We start from the raw sequence: 22,433 nt of genomic DNA, 5'->3' as shown, positions 1-22,433 counted from the left end.
ACAACAAATACAGGCTGAGGCTTTACCACAAGAATAAAAATTCTGCAGAGGATACAGCATTGTAGAACTAGTCAGCACTAGGCCTTTCTAAGCATGCTGACCATAGCTTGAGGGTCATGCAGTGCATTATGGTTTTTAAAAAATTTTGCTGGTTGAGTCTGTGCATAGATTTGTCCCAGACCCATGATATCAAGGAATCCAAACCTCATCCCTAATACTCACATTGCTATTTTTTTAAACAAAACATACTTGGACTAGTTAACCCCCTTAGCGGTAACCCCGAGCGTGACTCGGGGTGTTTTTTTCATGCTAGGATCGGTATCCCCAAGTCACGCTCAGGGTAGATGTGCAGAGCCTGCAGCGTGGTTCCTTACCTTCTCCTGGCGATCCAGCGATGATCTCCCATTGCTGTGATCGCCGCCGAGATCCCCGCTGCTCTGTCCGTCGCTCTGATGACTTCCTGGTTCCGTTCCCTGCAGCAGCAATGGTGCATGGGAGCGGAACTGGGAGGGAAATTCAAAGTTGCACCAGCACAAACACATAAAGAATATAGATTATAATTACAAATAATTATAATTATTTGTAATTATAATTATAAATTATACTTATTATACTTATTATAATTATATAAGTATTATAATTATATAAGTATATATTATATTTATTATGCTTATTATAATTATATAAGTATAATTATACTTATTATAATTATAAATATTATAAATTATTACAAATAATTATTATAATAATATAATATAGATTATAATTCATGCGGTTGTGTTTCAGATTTATCACATCTGGGATGTCTACTAGAGTCTTGTTTTGGTCAGGTTTAAGTAAGTAATTGCTAATGCAATACATTGTACCGCTTTTGGTACATAATTCCTGACATAATCATACCGCCAGGGAGGTTAAACCAACTGACGCAACTATTTCAGCATCTGATTTTTCCTCTTCCAATAGAGTTTTGTGATTTGGTTAGCTCAACAAATGTTACTGCATTGAAAAAGATTGCTAACAAATGTTACATTTCTCAGTGTGGTGGGATCCTATGCATGTTTGCCTCTAAGACATTGTTATTTTTCAGAAGAATGTGTTTTAAAGCCTAGGTGTCATTTGGAATCAGCTCAGTGTTTACCCTTAATACATGGTATTTAAACAACGCTGGGCATATCTGCTTACCAATGAGGCCAAATGGGGTTATATAATTAGAAAGCTATGACTGCCAAGTGCCAGGGAATGGGTGCCAAAGCTCAGGAAAGAGGAAAGAACGGGCTATTAGATCGTATCTAGGGGACCGCAGAGTAACAATGTAGGCTTTGTGCCATTGTACATGGTGGAGAATGTGGCAGTTACTGGCACAACTTGGCATAATTATAATATTAGGCATTTCTGAGGTGTCCTCATAACCCCTTACCTTCCGCGTGTTGAGATGCTTTGCTCTATTCGCTGCCAAAAAAAGAAAATATATCTAATCGCTATGAGTTTATACAGATACTGTATTTATACTAATTATTTCTAGACTTTGATTTTTATAGAACCAGAGTAAAACAAGATTTTAAAATATAGGTTCAAATGTGGATGATTTAATGGCAGTCAAGAAGACAATAAAAGGACTAAAAGTTCAGCTGTGGTGGAAAACTGCTAGAAAGCAGCAACATGAAAGAGTAAAGCCCCGTACACACGTACCGATTGTCGGCCGTAAATATTCGGCCGCCGACCGATCGGCCGATTGTAGGTTTGTTAGTATGATGCTTCCGACAGCCGACAGCGCATTTTCGGCTGAACAGAATCTGTCGTGCAGACTTTAAAATATTTGTTGGCCGTCACCAGAACGGCCGATTGTTCGCCAGTCAGTACAGATTTTGGCCGACAGACAGCAGATTAGCAAGACTGGGCATGCTCAGAAAAGAAAAAAGACAAGGAAAGTTAACCATCACATGACATCACTTCTGCAGTCGGCTGTTGTTGGCCAACAAAATTCGTGTGCAGTCTTTTGCAGTTTTCAACAGACACGACAGCCCTGGACAAAAGACGGCCGATCGTTCGGCCGACGGTCGCTACGTGTGTACGGGGCTTAAGATAAATACTGTCACGGAAAAAAATGGACAGTGGACCATCTGTGCTATCTGCACACTGGACAAGGTGTGAGCTCCTAAAGGTGCTGAGAGACAAAGTCTAGGCCTGCCCCAGTTTTTCATCAGAGCACCTCACAAGGGGTGATGGACTTTCAATAAATGGATGTAATGCACCCTTGAGGAGGAGTAGCAAAAGGGCATTTTAACAGGCTCAATAAATGGTTGCTATGTGTCCTTCAGATGGAAGGGAAAAGGGCCAGGAACTTTATGCTATGTAGCGCTACTCCCACAGGAGCTGTTGGTTACTGGTTCCCTATATTCCTGCACAGTCAGGCAATACACATTTCCAGACACAAGAAATCCGTCCATGGGTTTGTTTTTGTTGTTTTATTGGGGAAAACCACTTGGATAGGGTATAGGGATTATGAGATGCCTACTTTAACTTAAAGGATAACAGGTGAGGACAACTTCCTTCCTATGTACAGTGAAACGACCCTGGACTGCTCTCCTTGCTAGAAACATCCAGTCTATTGGATCAGTGGCAAAGCTCCTTACGGACCAGGAGCTCCTAGCCCCCTTTGGAAAATAGTACAAAATGTTGCAAAACTGCATGCAGGAGTATTTCATCCCCTCTTAATACTTATAACTGCTCCCAGCTTCACTACCTGCAGGTACTATCAGCCCTCCTGGCTGCTTGTCTACCAGCCCCCCCCCCCCCACCCCCCACCTGCTTGTCTCCCAGCCAGCCTGGCTGCTCCGAAGGTCTCCTAGGACAAGGGATAACAGAGTTAAGCACAACGCTGTCCTTTGAAAGCTTGCTACATGTGGCAGTCTCTCTCCTTGTGAATTCCTTGGTGTGCTGATGTACACACACTGTCCCCCTTGCTCCCTGCTGCTCTTAGGCAAGATTCCTTCTCAAACTGGATGCTTAAAGGATTCTTCCAAGCCAGTTTGAGCCCCAGCCTGGAGGCAAAGCCCCCCTCCCCACCTTAGACCGGGATCTCCTCCTAGGCCACCAACAGCCTCCTCAGCACTCCATCTTCCACCTGACTCCCCTGCTGGCCAGGCTCCACCATATTTAAGGGCTGACCCAACCACCCTGTTTTTTTGTGGGGAAAAAAAGGACGTAAATTCATTTGGGTACAGCGACCACGCAATTGTCCGTTAAAGTAAAAGAATCGCAAAATATGGCCTGGTCAGGAAGGGGGTAAAATCTTCCGGTCTTAAATTGGTTAAAAATACGCTCATTGAGAATTTTTTTGTCAAAGACATGTAGCTAAATACGTTTTGGCCTAAATACTGTGTATGACAAAAATTTAATATATTGGATATTTTTTAACTGTCAAAGAAGAAAATGTAAATTTTTCGCAGCATTTTCGCTCTTTTTTTATTAATATCGCAAAAAATAAAAAGCGCAGAGGTGATCAAATACCACCAAACGAAAGCTCTGTTTGCGGGGAAAAAAAGGGCATACATTTTGTTTAATTTAGGCTTACTAGTGTTGGATAAAAAAAATTAGGTGTAGCAACTAAAACTACCTAAAAAAGTTTTTTTCCATGAATTAATTAACCTGATTGCTTTTCTGCTGTTGTATTTAAGCAAAGCTAGAATGAAAAAAAAAACATTGCACATACAAATTTGTAATTCTATATATGGATATTATATAATAGATTGTTATATAGATTTTATAGACATACATCACTATACTTTTTATATGTGATGTTTATGGCTTGTTTCACTTTTTAATGTTCTCTGCATATTAGCCCTGAGAAAGGGGGAAGCCTTTCTGCTGTAACACGTTGGCTTTATTTGATGCTATTAACCAATAAACATTTCAAAAAGATCTCTGAGTGATTTTACCTTTTGTACTAGGTGTTACTCAATATGTACCCAAGAGTATAACATCAAATACAGCTCCCAAGCATGCAATTAAAAGGATTAGTATATTTTTAATGTCACTCTCAAAGTTGCATAAAAAAGAAGTAGGCCAGGACCTAGGGAGATGCTGGGGAGGACTGTGCCCCCCCCTTCAGATTTTAGCTGTGCCCCCCAGGTCTCTGAGAGTGCATTCATTGATTCATGGGCATTCTAATGAGGACAGCTGATGTAAGGGGGAACTCTGAAGGGGAAAATATATGTAAAGGCAAACTCTGATGGGGAGCTTGATGTAAAAGGGGACTCCTGATAGAGACACTGTCTCCTGATGGTAGACACTGCTGTGTAAACTGAACCATCTAAACAGTATGCTGAACATTGATATTCAAAGGTGTGAACTTTTTAACCCCTTATTACCCTTTAGTTAACCCTAATCAGCCCTAATTAAATCCCTTCTCTCCTCCTCATAGCTATTTATTTTTCTGCTGATTTTTTGTATTTCAGGTTTTTTAACCATTAATATACAAACTTTTTTTCATTTTCATTAGGTTTTTATATTACTTTCATTGGCGCTGCATTAAAAAAATGTGCAAAATGTCAAATATGTCTCTTTATTTAAAGTTTCATTAAACCCACATCATTAAAAACTTTCAATAAATGCTGTATTACATATTGTTCACACTCAGTCACTATGGGATTTGTTTTCTGTATCCTGCAAAAAACTTGGTTGATCCTGTTGTTCTTTATCTCCCCTTTCTGTCCATGTCTCCACTGCAGTTGGAGACTTTGCAGAGCAGTGTTGGCAGCTAGTGCACATGCTCAGTTTTCAGTGTATTTTCTACCCTGAGCATTTCCTGCCTATCATATCTGAGCAGCCTATGTGACTATAGAGTCACACGTGTGGGTGTATTTATTCTGGTAAGTGACAGCCCACTCCCTTCCTCCTTCTCCATGCCCACTACCCAGCTAAACACAGTGAGTGCAGGATTTTACATCTTGATTGATGGTGGCTCCACCTCTTCGTTATTCTAAGACACTGGAAGGGGGGTGGCACCTGAGGGGGACACTCTTTCTCCTACTGAACACAAATACAAAGGGTCATTCTTCCTCCTACTGACCACCAATGTATAGGAAATTCTTCCCCTTGACCACCAATGTAAGAGGCATTTTCCTCCTACTGACCATCAATGTAAGAAAATATACTCCTCTTTCTTACTACCAATATAAGGGGGCCTTCTTCCACCTCGTGAACACCTATGTATGGAAGCAATCTTTATTTTATTGACAATCCATGTAAAATACATTCCTCCTCTTACTGACCCCCAATGTAAGGAGGCATTCTTTATCCTACTGATCCCCAATGTAAGGAGGCATTTTTAATCCTACTGACCCCCAATGTAAGGAGGCATTCTTTATCCTACTGATCCCCAATATCAGGAGGCATTATTTATCCTACTGACCCCCAATGTAAGGAGGCATTCTTTATCCTACTGATCCCCAATGTAAGGAGGCATTCTTTATCCTACTGATCCCCAATGTAAGGAGGCATTCTTTATCCTATGGACCACCATTGTAAGGAAGCATTCTTTGTCCTACTGACCATCAATGTAAAGGACATTCTTCCTCCTACTGATTATCAATGTAAGGGGGCATTCATCCTCCAACTATTTACAATGTAAGGGAACATTCTTCCTCCCACTGACCATCAAGGTAAGGAAGCATTTTATTTATTACAGGTATTCATATAGCACTGACGATTGTACATTCACATCAGCCCCTACTGTCAAGGAGCTTACAATCTAAGGTATATAACTCACATTCATACATACACATATTAGGGCCAATTTGGACAGGAACCAATTAACCTACCAGCATGTCTTTGGAGCATGGAAGGAAACCAAAGAACCTGTAGGAAACCCATACAGGCACAGGGAGAACATGCAAACTCCGTGGTTGGGATTCGAATTGACGACCCTAGTGCTGCCAGCTAGAAGTGCTAATCAATTACCCACTGATTCTTCTAAGTTTTAAATAGTTTTTATTTACTATTTACTTTGTTTCATATGCTGTTTCCAAAAGATTTTCATATTTATTTTCAAATATGTTTTTTACAGTTTTTGTAATTGTATCGTTTAGCACAAAGTGTACACATTTAATCGATAGCTGTAAGACAACATGTCAGGCCTGACAAAGTGCCACCAACTACCTTAACAGGATGTAGACAGGTTTACAACAGTGCTTGCACCATACACTGTCATTGCTTGCTTTTTAGGACACTGATCTTCTAGTACAGTACCTGTCTGGGTCTGGCCTTTGTGATTAACTTGGAACCCCACAATTGCCCAAAGTTCTTGTAAGCTCCTGAATCTTTTCTGCTATAAAGCCATTCTTACACACTGAATTCCTGCAAGCGACTGCAAAACTATTATTTTTTATAAAATCTATATTTAATAATACTCTAGCTATGTGATTTTGTTGTTTCTCTGATTTTGTCATGTTCCCTACGTGCTTCTAAGCCTGTGACACCTAGGCTGTTGTTCATAAGAACTTTCTGTTGATTGATTGCTTCCCATTATATGTGATGGAGTACAGATCTCATTGGCTTCCATGGAAATAGGAAGTATGCTTGAGTTCCTTTCTCACTGGGTACATGGATATTTGGGGGATGAGTTGGTTACACTGCAGCGCATATTTCACTGGTGAGATAAATAGTGGGTAATGAATTCTGTGAGCTCAAGTAAATACCATAGTGGTGGCATGTATACAGGAGAGCCATGTGTGCTGGAGTGGATATCTCACTGGTGCAATAGAAACTGGGAAGGGGTAAGGGGTTATCAACCTCTGTGTGCAGAGTGTAGATCTAACTGTTGGCACCATGGAGTGAGCTGTGAGCTTGGTACACAACACATCTCACTGCTTTCATGCCCACTGTATACCAAGAAGTAAGCTAATAAACCAAGTCCATTTATCACAGTCTTCACAGATATCTTCATTCTAAATGGGGTTTCAAGATTTACAAACAGACAAATTAATCTCCAAAGGTTTCTAAACCTCCTAATCAACTAGCTTTAGACGTTTGATGTAATGGGGATTGGGGAGAGCTATTTGTTTGCAATGCAGAACCAGATAATGCACAGTGCACCCTAGGTAGGAACCTAGGACCTTATGGATGTCCCCAGATGGATGTAGGCTAGATACAATGTTCATGCTCCTTCAGTAAACCAGAGGGATAATGCTATTAATCAGAGCTGTGCACGTCTGCCAATTCACAAGGGATGCTGCGTATAAGCTGTTGGTGTCTGATGGGACATTCTATGTCAGTACAGACATTAAAAATAGGAAACATTCCCTGTGTCTATTGTAATCCTTATCAATTTACGTTAAAGGTATGGGTAGCAAAACTGCTTATTTTCCTATGGCCCAATGTTAGTTTATTCAGTCTCTGCTGCAAGGCTTCGCACACCTTTGCATTCAGAAAACCCTTTCAAGGGGTTGTCAACTTTTCCCTGAGGCTTAGTCAGTTCCATTGAGCCCATCCTTAATTGAAATATAAGGATGTCAGTTACTGCAAATTTTAGGTTTTCATGTATAAATTTATGATAAATGGGCCCATCTTCCCTACTCTAACTGTTACCACCACCCTAAAATGCTCATAGGTGATGAGATTTTCTCATGGTGTTGGATTGCACCTACCAGAATTTATCTTGTTTGTCAGCTTATGGAAATTTTTCTGCTCTGACTATTTAACCTTTAGCATATTTCCTGGTCTTCAGAGTGTCTTTTCCTAGGACATTTCCCACATATCCATGCATAAGTCCAGGGGAACATTGGCCAGGACTATACATTGTTTCTCAAATTATTTTACTTTTGGAACTCTTTCAATGGAAGAACAAAAAGCAATGTAACACCTGAATGGTATGTGTCAACTGGCTTTGGCCTTGTATCGTTGGCTTTAGTTTGACATCAGTTTGAGATGCTTCTGAGATCATTCAAAATTCATTGACAGGTGTGTTTGACCTTCAATTGACCTCTTTGTGACCTGCATTTGACCTGCTCCACGTGGGTTTTTAAATCCCATAGAAAAGCCGGTCAACAAAGACCTTTTCTTAGTAGAGTAGAGAGTTGTTGAGAACCTATGTCAGGCTGCTATTGCTGTTTCCTTCCCCAATGGTAGAAATTGTCTATCACTTCCTGCCCTTGTGACACTTTAAAGCAGTGGTTCTCAAGTCCAGTCCTTGGGACCCACTAACAGGCCAGATTTTAAGTATTACTTTGGGGAGATGCAGACAAGAATACTGCAATCACTGAGTAGCAAATGAGATCACCTGTGATGTAATTTAGTTATCTTGCAAACCTGGCCTGCTAGTGGGTCCCGAGGACCGGAATTGAGAACCACTGCTAAAATAAAATAGAACTTCCATTTTCTTTTCCACTTTATCCAAAACTAAAGAAAACTCCATAAAAGAAGATCAAGAAAATAAACAGACACGTTTTTTCCTTGTGATATGGTAGATTTTGTTTTATTGATATGATATTATTACAAAAAAAAGTACAATAGGTGCAGAATCTGGGTGGTTGTTAAGTTGCATATTATGCTGAGTGCACATACAGTTTGGACAAGCTACGACCAAAGTACCATAGCATTGCCATTAAAAAAATCCATCACTTAATAACATGAAAAGCCAACAGTCCAATGACAGTGCACAGGAAAACATTTCCTTCATGTAGTGCCGAGGCCACTAAATCCATCCATGTGATCATGGTAGTTCCAGTTCTGTAGATAACAGATATAAATTGCACTGCACTTTGGCTGTGTAACATATAAACCCTCATCCATTGTTTGCATCAATAACTGTTTTAATTTTTCCAATAAGGCAGAAAGTGTATGATACAATATAGTGACAAAAAAAGTCCTGTAAGATTGATTGGAATCTAAGGAAATGCTAACATGAAAGTTGCTGTAAAAAAAAAAAAAAAAAAAACGGACACAGATGCTGTTTATGCTGTGCATGAATTATATGAATGTCCATTAACTGTTCTGTAACTTAATGGATAGATAATGGTACATAATAAAGGCAGATGCTCTATAAATGATGTGACGGCTGAATTATGAGGTTGGTGTTTTCCATTCAGCTTCCTGAATACATGATCTGCTAAGAAAACATCTGCCAAAGCATGAAACATAAGCAAGACAACCATGTTGATAAAAACAATAAAATATATTCTAACAATCCCTGCAATAAGACATAGCCACATACTGTAGTGACAGTGGCAGTCCCTCCAACAGTGAATGCATATGTACACAATATCAAATATCAGACCTGAAGTATAGACATCATTGCATTGCTGGTTACACATACTTCATAGACATAACAAAGTTCTTAAATGAAATGGCTCAGACCTGCTACCCATGTATTTTATGTTTAATTCATTTTTCCATGTTTTTCCTCTCTTTATAATACTGAAACATATCAGTTGTATATGTGAAATATGGTTTGTGAAAGGCAGCCGGTAACTGTTTTATAAATGTGTTTCTTGCTTTTTTTTTTTCCTTTCATTTTTTGTTTACTTATATATATTTTTTTGCTTATTTTCTTTTTTTGGTAAAAAGCATTTACAAAGTTCTAAAAGTACAAAAAGAAGTTGTCATTAAATGTTGCTTTCTCTTTCCCATATGATTTGACACTTGAACATCGATCTTTTAAGATCCCTCCCATTAATTTTGTAATACCAATAAATAATGTTCAGTTTATATTTGTTCTTCATGTCCAACATATTGTGATGTAAGGTTTTAATTCTGCGTATTTCTTTTTTTTTTTTTTTTTAATTTTTAGGTTTATTTTTTTACAAAATGTATCATGGCTCAACATTGCAAGGAAATAATATTAATATCATAAAAAAGATTACAAAGTAAAAATGCCTAATTACACATCCTGCTCTCCTTTCTAGAGCCCCAGAGCCCCCCCCCCCCCCCCCCCCAAGCCCTATTTCTCCCCTGTGATATGAAATATTGTACAATTCAAGTAGTCTTCCCGTTGTAGGTTTTTTTTTTTTTCTTATTTAAAAGAACAGACAGAAAAACAAAGACAACCAATAAAGGCATAGTGCCACCTAGTTTAGCTGCTGACTTAATTGTTGCCTGGCATCAAAATTTTGTAAAAGCCAATAACCTACAGAATTATTAATATTATTTCAAATCTGTATTTGCTCAAATTTGCACAAAGAAAAAACAAGTTGCAGACAGAGGCTTTTGTTATAAGATGTTTAAGTGAAAGTTTTTCAAAGGTGTCATTTATATGGAGAATATGTAACAGAAGAACAAATTAAATGTTTAAAACATGTAGGCATTAGGTGACTATGTTCTATCATTCTGTCATTCAGTAATTAAACCTTATGGTGCAGCAGCCTAGTGAAATGATTTTCATTTTAAAAACCCACTTAAAGTATATTCAAATCCAAGAACAAAAATATTACCGTATATTTTACAGCTTATCTGGCCTTAGATGTTGTGATTGCATTATTTTTATATTTTTTACTTTTACTTTTAATTTTTACCTGGCGATTCTGTCAATAATCCACTTCCCTAAGCTTACAATGATCACTCACTCACTGTACTGTATCTATGGAAGGACAGCTTTGTTACCTTAGACTGCCTGCTCCTGATTTGGAATACAGAACAACCTCCACCAACTCATCTACAAAACACAAGGGGTTATGGAGGTGTTCCGTAAGGAGGTGTTCAACAGAGGTTAACAGGGCAGGGCTGATACCACTGCTTGAGATTATAGTGCAGTATATGCAGCTTATTACAGGAAGTTACCAGATCACTGGATTTCTGGAAGGATCAGCAAGCATTTTGTGCACTTATAGGCCAAATATAACAAAATGCTTTTAATATTATATTTACAGGCCAAAAAGGTAGCAAATAAGAGAAGTTTATAGTTCTGTTTTACATACACTTTAGGTGCAGGAAACGGGATGCAGAACTGTTTATAAATCACCCTCATAGATGGAAGCATCGCAGCTAAAATATGTTTTGAGGTTACTTGAACCTTATTGGAATATTCTATTAAAGGTGTGAACATGATGCCAATGTCTGCTTCTAGGGGCAAAGATAGTATAAATAATTAAAAAAAATCCTGCTAACCTGATTAGTTGTCTGAAAGTTAGCATGGGTCAGATGAGACTCATTGACCTCCATCTAGGATTACTGTATTCACAGTTTTAAAGGAAATATGTCTTTAAAGGTTAACTATACTTTATTTAGATTTTTTGAATATACAGGGGTTGACAAAAATATGGAAACATTACATGATTTGCGGGTGTAAAAGTGACAACATGTTTCGCATTGAAGGCGGAATCGATGTAACTTTCTTTTGTTTCCGTGGTGTGATGAGACACCTAGCTAACAGGTGGGAAGCCTCACTTTCGTCATTCACTGCATGCGCTGCTAGTAATACTGAGTCATGTCAGAGCTTCAAAGAGGGTAAACTGTTGGTGCCCACTAAGCTGGTGCCTCTGTGACTGAAGTTGCCAATTTATTTGTGTTGTCGCGAGCTACAGTATCAAAGGTTATGACGGTATATACAGTTTCCAGGAAAACGTTGTCTTATAGCATAACATAGCATAGCATGACATGGTCAAATGACTGAAAGAGACAAAAGGACATTGTGCAGGATTGTGAACTGGATTTTTGCATGAAGAGTGGTTTTCGATTCCATTATCAACCATCCTAGACTTGTCAATTCCTAGGAGAATTCAGGCTGTCTTGGATGGCAAAGGCAGTCAAAAACCATATTAGGTAACAAAATCATTCTTTTATCATATTTGTTTCCATAATTTTGTCCAACCCCTGTACATTTGAAATATGTTAACTTCATGTGAACAATCTTACCAATATGTGTTTATAACTTGACAAAAAAAATAGTTTTAACTATCTGTTCATAGAGGTTACCTTTAGATCCACTTATCTCACTAATTTTGCAAAACAGGACTTATCTCACCAATTTTGCAAACAGGAGTAATGATTGGTAGTCAGCAACCATGTGATCCATGGTATAGGGCTAGGCTGTCTAGGTAGAGAACCAAAAAACAGCATTGTTTTTAATTTGTGGCAAGAAAAAGCTCTTTTGTTTTACACAGAATAATTACATGATTTGGTCATGCTGACTTGTACCCTACTTATTTATATAGAATGTGAATTTAATGAAAGTCCCCTTTAAGGCAATGTGGCAGTAAACAATAGTTTGAATGCATTTGCATTTTAGGCAGTGCATACACAAAAGTGAATGCATATGGCAAAAACAATGCAGCTGTAGGAGTTTGCTATCTACCCTTTAATGAAAAAAAAAAAAAACTACACACAGCAATCGGAATAATATACTTTAGGAAACTCAGTGAATTATTTAGCAATGGCCACTACTCAGGAATTCATACTTCCAAAGTACACCATAGTACCTTTATAACCTTATATCATTTTATTTTAAAATGATATATGATGTATTATTTGTTCTGTTCTTAGTTATTTATAATTTCAATTATTCCTTATGATAGCTGTGAATATATAGAAGGAAAGTGATTTAGTGCTCAGTATGTTTAGGGTGAAGAATTAAACAAAAAGAGCTGCAAAATGGGTTTTTTTGTAAACCTCTAGGTTAAACCTTGGGTCAACTAAGTAATAAAATCTAGTAAAACAGCAGCAAATAACTCAAATTAAAAAAATAATTTCCAAAGGCAAATGGACATTGACATTTTCATTAGGTCAGAGATGGGCAGTTTTTGACAACTATCCATTGATTTCATACTTGATTGCCCTACCAGCTTTTTCCAACAGCTACATTTTCTGTTCTTTTTAAACAGATGAACTGCCTCCCTGACACCCTTGCTACAGCTGACAGAAGCCCTCTTTTTCCTTTGGTCATGTGGTTGGTTGACCTAGCTACTTAGCTATCAAACATCTGAAGAAACTATTTAGAAAGCACTAAGGAGGAATGGCATACTGTCAGCTGCATTTTAGGCTGGAGTTAGTTGACACAAAGAAGGAATTTGCACAGGGTCCTGACCCCCTTTTGATCAGAAAGGATGGAGCTGACTGGTAAAATGGCAACTCAAAACTGGGCCAGTCTCTTATTGGAGTCGTGTTTTCTAAAAGTTGCTCTGATTTCATCAAGGGATGGCCTTTACTTTTTCAGAAACTTCTGCAACAAAATTAAAGTGGCTAACCCCCAAATATAGTTGAGCTAGCCGCTATAATCCAATGAATGAAGTTCAAATATGGCAGTTTTCCATTTTCCCAGAATGCAAAAATTGCTTATTACTGAACCAATACAGATAATTCTTATGTATATTGTCTAAGTAAGACTTCATTTACCTAAATTTTTAGTGGTGAAATGAATTTTGAAAATTAGGCTATGGCAAATAAAAAATGTCCTATTAATTTACTGGTCACATACTACCCCATACTAAAAATGTTCATGATATCATCACAGCTGTGATATTCCCAATATTATATAGGTAGTGTTTGCACTAGCTGCAGCAAACGCAATGATGAAATGTCATTGTCGATGCAATGCTATGCATTAAAATTATAACTAAATATTATGTTTGAATCTATATTTTATGCAAAAGTGCTCAACCATTTTAGAAGAAGAATGTATTGCATATCCTATAGAACCAAAGAGAACAAAATTCACTGTAATATTGCAGAATATATTATCTCCTAATGAATTCTTTTGAGTTCATAATTATATTGGGAAAAAACTAAGAAGGAAAATATATTTAGAGAAAATGCAATATGGATTTCAAGTTATAGGATAAATGTTTTGTAGCTTTTATAAATTAAAAAAACAAGTGTGGCTTGAATTTTATATTAAAGTAATTTGTTTTGGTCAATTCAAAAATAAAGGGCCTAAGGTTTAAAAGAAGTTTGGGTACTTCACATAAACTTTATATAGTGCAGACTAAAGTAGGCTTTGTAGAGGTTAACTGCAATGTGTCTCAATGGAAAATATGGAAAGGCAAATCATGTATAAAGTATGTCTGTGGAATTTACTATCTTGTTAGATAATGTGTATGCAGCCAGACAAGTCTGAGGGGTACAGGTCATTGTTCCACAAGATAGTGAAGAAATAGAGGGCCCATTTACACCTTGGAGTCCTGGTGAGTTGCGTTAATGCTGGCAAAAAATGAGTTGCACCTGCATTGAAACCATTTTTTTAAGTTTATTGGTCCTTCAAAATGGACATGTGTCATGTGTGTGTTATTGTATTTATGGCTAAATTGGTTGCTTTTGTTTTTTAGTTTAAAAGTGAAACAAAAAGAGAAGCATCAGTTTTCATTAGAGAAATTAGTTTTTAAAAATATTCAGTGCTGCATTTAATGACATATGCTTTTAAGTCCATATGGCAATTGAAATTGGTGGTAGACCATAAGGTAAAATATCTACAGTGTTGACCAAGTGGTAAAACCAGACTTCCCAACCTTTCAAGATGCAAAAAAACAGGATATCTTAGGTTAGGCCCAGGATCTTTCCAAAATCTGGCCAAATGTTGACTATAGTCTAGCACACATTGCTTACATTTACCAAACTCTGCTATTTTTATGGCCCTAAAAATGCGGTTGGGAGACAAACCTAAAACCAGTTGTTAATGGGTATGGCAATCTAGAATGATACAATGAATTCCCTTTTCCCCTAGATATGGCAAATCAGTAACGGTGCAACTAATTATTGGTTTATCTGAATGCATATGAATGGTTTTAGTGTTAGATTATATCCTCTATATAATTCAGAGGAGGGAAAAAACAGGTATACTTTTCCTAAAACGAAAAGCATTATTTTTTCAAGTTCAATATGTTCTCATCTCTTACATTAATACTATACTGAGGATTCATTCAAAGAAAGCCTCATAGGATTCAATTGTTGGAATGCAAGTTTATAGGAATCCTAGGCTACATTACAATCTCACTCCAGCTCTTCCCATCTAAGTGACATTAGCACCAAAGGACATCATATTTACATTAACGCATCCCCTTCTTTCAGCGCTATACAAAAAAGAAAGTTCCATAAAAAATAGTGCTTGACTTTTTTCCTTTTCACAAAAAAGTAATATAATATATATATTATACATATATAAAAAATCATTGTAATCTGTGGCATATGTGCAAAGCAGACAGAGCTCCCACTCAAACTTAAAAAAGGTGTCTGCCTACTCCCCCCTTCTTTTCTCTTAGTTCTCAATGATTAAAAGGTGCAAATACATTTGGAATTCTAGTACTCAACCCCTTTGATGCCAAAGATGGCAGCGCATTGCAAGAATAAGGCTGCAGAAGCCCCAGTGACACAAAGGAATAAGAGAAAAAGAAACCCTAAAAAACCTTACATGCCCTACAATTTTTTTTACAGGCATAAAAAAGGTGCAAAATAATTTTGGACATTGACATTGAAATGCTACAGGAAAACAAAGAAGACAATAAGTATTGTCAAGATGTTAAACCAGATGTATGAAACAGTGGGGAATTCTTTTTTCTTTTCCGCTCTCATTTGCCCCCTTTCCATCCTTAAAGTAATCATTTGGATGGATTTCTAAATAGTTCCACTGGTAAAACATTTTTGTTTTTCCTTAACGGCACAGCTAGGCCCAATGTGCCAGGATGATGCATATTTGTGTGCGTACACACAGACAAATACAGTTGTGTCTTTGCATACTTTTTCACGTACACACATACGTGCTGAAAAACTGTTAAAAAAACACAGAAAAGGACGCAAAAATCCACAGAAATATTTCCCACCAAAAGGCAATGTTGTTGTTTTTGTTCCAGCTTTGGTGTTTCAGTTTGCTCGTTTTACTCTTCTGTGAGGTGTCACATTGAACTTTTCAGGCTTCAACCCTGTTGCTTGGCTTGGTCTCTCTCCAGTTCAGAGAAGACAGAAGAAAAACAAACAGAACATAGAAACAGAAATTGAAGGCAGTGGAATCCTGCTTAGTAATGATTCCCAGCTCAATTATGGGAGGACTCTGAGTCTTGCTGAGTGGAGCGAGGTGGTGTCATCGGTGAGGTTGTTAATGGCCTATGTGATAAAACCTCCTGGGATTCTTCTTTTTGCCTCATCCACCGCCGATACTGCCTTGCCCGAATAATGGCAGGGACCCCTCTCCTTAAGCGGTGACTCTGAGTGGGCTTTCTTTGCCAGATATCATATTTAGAGTGCTTGGTATGAGCATGCTTATGGTATATTTCCTACAAGAAAAATAAAACAATGACCATAATTAACAATGTAACACAAGTAATGGATATTTCAACAAATATTACATCAACTAATGTAAACTTATACACTGGCTTCAAACAGGATTAACAAAATTCACATAGAAAGCGTTTCAACCAATCAGCTAACACCTCTAGATCTTTGACCAATAAAACTTTTATGCATAACTTGATGCATATTTTAATTGTTTTATTGGCTAAAGGCAAACAAAATATTGGCTAAAAAATATTGGCTATTTATTGGCTAAAGGCAAAGGCAAAACAAATAATTGTTTTATTGGCTAAAGGCAAAAAAGGAAGGCCTATTGGATTTTGGATGCTAATTAGTTTACAATGCTTTACTGTATATGTTATTAAAGTTAAGCACCCAGCACTAGACTCATAGCACAATTTTAAATACATATACTATGTGTGTGCATTTTAAACACTGGATTTGGAAAAGTAATAATTTTCCATTTGTAAAACATTGCTTTTGCCTTCAGTCTGCATAAAATAAAATATACGGCCATATTATTATTTGGCAATTAATAATTTGGCCAATTCTCAACCTGCCTTTATTTAAAAAAAAAACAAAAAACAGCTTGCAGATTAGTTTTTATGAAAGGTTTAGGGGAAAGGGTGCTATTTGAATTTAAATACAAAGTAGTCTTGTATTTTAAGGCGTTAATGCAACAATTTGTCTGATGATCTGCAACATTTCAAGGGTCATTTAGTGAAACATTGGCTGATGTCCTGGTACCCTCATCCTCTTCATCTTTTCTTTGGGTACAGATATTTTAGAACCAAGTCAGCAGATTGCTGTAGCAGATTTACGTTACCAGAACTTCTAAGCATTACACATTCCCACTCACCTTATTCAGAGATGGCAACGCAGTAGCAGGTGCGGTGGAAAGGTCTCTTTCATTCTTTGCCGGCTTTGCACAATATGTCTCTAATAAATCTAGGTCACAACTCCGAAAGCAGCATTCTTCCACAATTCCTCTGCTAGCTCTGCGATTGGAGCGCCCTGTAGTCCTTTCTGTCAAAAAAAAAAAAAATGTTAATCTATTTTAACATGAAAACATAATTTGACAACACTGACACTCCAATTAGGTTAACAGAAATCCAGATTAAAGGGATGAGTATTGAACTCATTGGTTCATCACTGATTTTATATTCTACAGGCTTACCTAATCCTGATAGTAATACAATGTAGCACAGACAAACTGAAGAGAAGGTGGAGGCCATAGAAAGATACTGGTTTATAATAAGAAGTGATTAACACAAATGGATGCCAACATTGAGTGTGAGATAAGGTGGTCAATTTATAATGCTTGGGACTTTGTGTAAGGCTTCTATAATCTAAAAGGGTAGTTTTATAACATTTTCTAGCATTGGTGAAAACAGACAGATTGGGTTTGTACCTTTTATTAAACTGAATTCTTAAGTATATATAAAGCAGACACGTCAAACTGGTGTCTTATGGGCCACATGTGGCATTCTCACTCCTTCTATGCAACATTCTAGAGTACGCTACCAGCTGTTCTCCAGTTAGGAAATATACACTTACATAATTTTGTAGTAAAGTACTTAAGGAAATATTATATATATTATACCCCATTTTTACTATAATGTTAACTTCTAAATTGCCATAATCTTTTTCTGGAATTAAGTAGGTTTGGCCCTCAGCATACATATTGTGGTCCAGAGTACAAATAATGTGTTTCCCTCTGGGATTTGGCTCTCTCAGTTTAGCCCACTGTTTTATCTGAGTGTGGGGTTTTGCACAGAGCAGCCCCGATCCTCCTTTTCTGGGGTGCCCCAGTGGCACTCCTGGCTCCTCCTCTTCATTGGGTGCCCCCACAGAGAGCCGCTTTCCATGGGGAAACCCTTGGGGGCGCGCTCACGAGTCCCGCTGCTGCGTCCATTGACAGACAGGACTCGGCCCCTCCTCCCGCTCCCATGCCACTGGATTTGAATGACAGCAGTGGGAGCCAATAGCTCCCACTGCTATCAATCTATCCAATGAGGATCCGAGACAGCCGCTGGAGCTGCTGGGCTCGTGCTCGTTACTGAAACAATAGGTTTCAGGTAAGAACAATGGAGGGCGGGGGGCGGGGGGTCTTGGGGACAGCTGCAACCAAGAAGGTTTTTTACCTTAATGCATTACGGCTAAAAACTTTGAGACTTTACAACTCCTTTAATAACAAATGGGATTGGCTTTGGAACCATTGCACAAGAGCTAACAAAGATCCCTTCTAAAGCAGCATTTGCATCTGTCAAAAACTTTTAATTTCATTGACAGAGGCATCACTAAAAATGCTTGTCATTCTCTTCCTAAAAGCAAACACCAACATGTTATTTTATTTATTTATTTATTTATTACAGGTACTCATAGAATGCTGTCAATTTACGCAATACTTTGCATATACATTATACATTGACATCAGTCTCTGCCATTCCAGTATGCACCGAAGTACCCGGAAGAAACTCATGTTGGTGCAACTTTTGTTTTGTAAAAGACTTTGCATGCAGTACTTTAGTACAGCCTTCTTCATATAACAATGAACATCATCTGAACACAAGATCCTATAATACTACTACACACAGTTGTTGAAGCTGTGTTGGATATACACTAAAATAACCCATCTACAATGTTTTTAAAAGCGTCCAAAACAGTTTGGAGGGTTGCCAACTGTAATTATTTAATGACATCTATACATTATATCAGACTGAAAAATGAAAACATATCAGCTTAGCTCTATATCTTTACAGAGAAACTGATTAAGTTTTAACTCCTAGGGACACCTATCCTCCTACTCTTAGGCTGAAGATTTCAGATAAATATTCATGTCCCACAGCTCAAATACCAGCAGAGTAAGCCATGTAAACAACGGTCTTGGATTTCACTCTTGGATTGGGGGGGTCACACTAAGCTCACTCAGCTCTTTTCCATCAATTCTGCAGTACTGTGTTAACTCTTTCGTGATCCATATATGTTTACGGGATTTCAATTGTAACATTCTGGAGAGATAGTTTGCAGATTCTTCTCTAACTGACATTATAACCGCTCAAGCTTAAAAAGCATATGTAATTTTCGTGACTAACATACCAAAATTTTCTCTCTTAGATTACTCTTTAAAAGATGTGTATAGTGGCTTAATTGTCATATGTAGATGTCTCCTGGTAGGAACCTAACATTTTTCCAGCCATGCCAACCTAGAAGGCCACAGGGGAAACCTAGAACATACTGGTGATTTTAATCTTTAATTTGGCCAGGGAATATATTTTATTCTCCAAGGAATGCTGGATACCACAGCTTACATGGGGCAGGTAAGCCTATCTGGATAAACAGGAGGATATAACCAGTAAGGTTACTATAAAACATAAACCCAGAACTGGGTTCTAGGCCAGATGCAGTCTTAAAATGTATTTTTGGGCTACAATAAAAATAAAAAAATAAACATTTTGGGTGATTCTCTACAATACATTCACATTTCTTCATGTTTTGTCTCTTTAAACACCACAAGCACAGAAGAAAAACTGTTGTTCCTGTTAAAAATCCAATGAGCTTATATCTTTCTGTGTTGCACTGAAATCTCAGGCAGTAATCATCCCTGCCTAAGAATTAAAGGATAAGTCTACCCTAACACTAAAATCTCTGCATCTATAGATCTCCACGATCTAACACTAACCTGTCTAGCCCTGTAAAGAAGAAATTAGTATACTTACCTGTTTTGAAGCTGATCAGTCTATGTGCAGGGCCATCTTAAGAGCATTAAAGGGCCCCGGGCAATGCAGTGCACTGGGGCCCTGCCTACATTATCACCCACGAGAATAAAAATGCAAATGACCGATAAGGCTATATTTATTGGTACAGCAGTGCCAGACCAATGACAGCTTCCAAGTTCAGCGGCTGGGTCCAGTGAACACACACACGTACGGGATTCAGACTCGACTGTCCTGTGTGTGCCTGTTCCCGTGGAGGCAGTCAGGCATTCCTGCAGTTGTGGGCTTCCCCTCCACGGTCCAAGGGGCCTGACAGTAGCGCAGGGCTGAGAGGCACTTGTCAACTACTAAGTGTGGTGGCGGGATTCACACGGGAATCAAGACTAATGCTTGGCAGGGGCTGGGTCACTGGGCAGGTGGGGCCCCCTGGGCAAGTGGGGCCCCCCAGGCCTATTCAGTAAGATGGCCCTGTCTTTGTGGACAGCTTTATTCTGGATGCCTGCATTCTTAGGGGTGCCTGATTTAATCATCAACCATGTGAGTTGCTAAATGTTGTACCTTCATTTAATATAACCATATTGCTACACTTAGAGGCACCTCTATTCTCTTTTATAATCTGTAGCTCCTGCTGGATTCTGCTTTATGCATTCCCTATTGACACTTTTTTTTGTGGTTGTGGAACGAATCATTTAAGTTTCCACTATTTCTTATGGGGAAATTAGCTTTGATATACAAGTGCTTTGGATTACAAGCACGTTTCCGGAATGCATTATACTCACAATCCAAGGTTTTACTGTATTAAATTTTTGTTTTTGGGTTAAGATACACTTTAACATATAAAGCCATTTACCCAATGTGTCAAGGTGTCTTATCTTGTATTGACTAGAACTAAAGGTGCCCAAAGATGTGAGATTATAGCCAGATTGTGCCTAGATGTCAACACAAGTACATCTACCAGTGCACAAGCAAACGCAAACCAATAGCTTAGCCAGGTTATCATGTTCACACCTAGGAAAATGTGAAGGTAAGGGAGGGGTGCCCAGAGGAAGAAAGACTTCCCATTTATGTTCCATGCTAGATTATTCTTGTTCTCTGTCATTTTCCTTTGCAGTGATGAATCTTGGTTGTTATGTGGCAACATAAACAGTCTGAGGCAGTTCTTCCCTCAGACATCTCCATAAACAAGGCCAACCGTAACTTGATAAACACTTCGTGATATGCTAAAAATTGAATCTGATGTGTATATATAAAGCACCGCTAGCTTGTTGTGGTGGCCTACTCATTCACTGCTTACCCGTTACTGAAAACAATCTCTTTTTCCTAAGTGGCGGTGTTAAAGCTGCGGTATCTGTGACACTAACTGGGGTTTTGCTGTATGATGTGGCCCATGACCAAGTGGATAAAATTGCTTTTATGTGATGTTTGATCAGGAGATCTATTTATACGTGTTGTTTTTTTGCAGTGACTATATTTGAATTTCTTAGAAATTTCACAGTGTTAATTATGCATATATTTATTTCAAATCATTTTCTCTATAATTACAAACTGCCAAAGCAGAGTCTAGTAAAGTATATAATTAACTTGAGAAAGTAAAAGCATTGTTTTGAACAGCCAGTTAGTTCGTTTAAATGTAGTCTGGGTTTTGAAGATTCTCACGTGTTTTGTGGATGTTTGTCTGCATACTTTTCCTTAAACTGGCATGCCATGTTCCTGCATGAAATGCTCTCATTGCTGATTACAGAAGTCAGTTAATTACCATCAGGTTTATTTATTAAGCAAGCAAAATGGCCTAACTTCATCTTAAGGGCCCATACTAATGCATTCATTTTCAATTTGCATGACCGACTCTCAATGGAGTCAGTTCACACATCTCCGGGGCGGCTGTGGAGAGGATTGCACAGGGGTCCTGTGTGTCTTTGGCTCCGTTCTAGGTCCGAATTCAGGCAAAAATGAAAAAAATTGCAAGTAAAATCATCTTCCTTTTCCATAAACAATTTTATTGATTTGTAAACTTGTTAGGAAAGTGTCAATCCCTTAGCACAGCGCCTTCCCTCCTTGTACATCTTAGCCTTCTGCTCTTCTGGGAGGGTCTAATTAATCCCTGCTGGCCCAGCTCCTCCACCCCTCCCTTCACCTTCATATACTGTACAAACTTCTATGTAGCTGCCAGGGTAGGATTAAAGGGGAATATATGTTGTCATTTATTTGAAAGCTCTAAATCTGCTGGACTGCTGGCATCTTGTTCCAGATGGCAGTGTCCAGCAACTTAAAATATGTTAAATGCACACATATTCTTATGCGAAGATTCTCACTGAAATGAATGGTCAATGATGAAGTCTCTTTAATAGACCAAAATGGATTAAATAATAGAAGGTAACTATTAGGCTGTACATACCCTTTAGACCTGCTATTAAACCCATTTTTTTAATATTAGAAGAGGAGGTCCACACTTCCATTAGATGATGATTCTTTTTTTTTTTTAAAAAAGTCTTATTCTCCTCCTGTTGGTCC

General features: G+C 38.1%; 1 protein-coding gene across 2 annotated transcripts in view; it reads right to left on the bottom strand.

The window, feature by feature from the left end:
* Window positions 1–14,045: 14,045 nt before the first annotated feature.
* Window positions 14,046–22,433, bottom strand: part of IGF2 (insulin like growth factor 2) — a 60,256-nt gene continuing 51,868 nt past the window's right edge. The window contains exons 3-4 of one of the 2 annotated variants that reach the window (XM_082270014.1): window positions 17,066–17,232; window positions 14,046–16,190 (exon numbers count right to left, since the gene is read on the bottom strand). In XM_082270014.1, the coding sequence (XP_082126140.1) occupies window positions 15,951–16,190; window positions 17,066–17,232 (407 nt within the window). In that variant the 3' untranslated portion in view covers window positions 14,046–15,950. The remainder of the gene's footprint in view (window positions 16,191–17,065; window positions 17,233–22,433) is intronic. The other variant, XM_082270015.1, reaches the window with a different exon arrangement.

Source organism: Pelophylax lessonae (genome assembly GCF_965119305.1).
Source record: "Pelophylax lessonae genome assembly, chromosome: 10".
In the NCBI taxonomy this organism is placed as follows: domain Eukaryota; kingdom Metazoa; phylum Chordata; class Amphibia; order Anura; family Ranidae; genus Pelophylax; species Pelophylax lessonae.
Note: the sequence above shows the minus strand (reverse complement) of the source record. Positions and strands in the feature narration are given on the sequence as shown.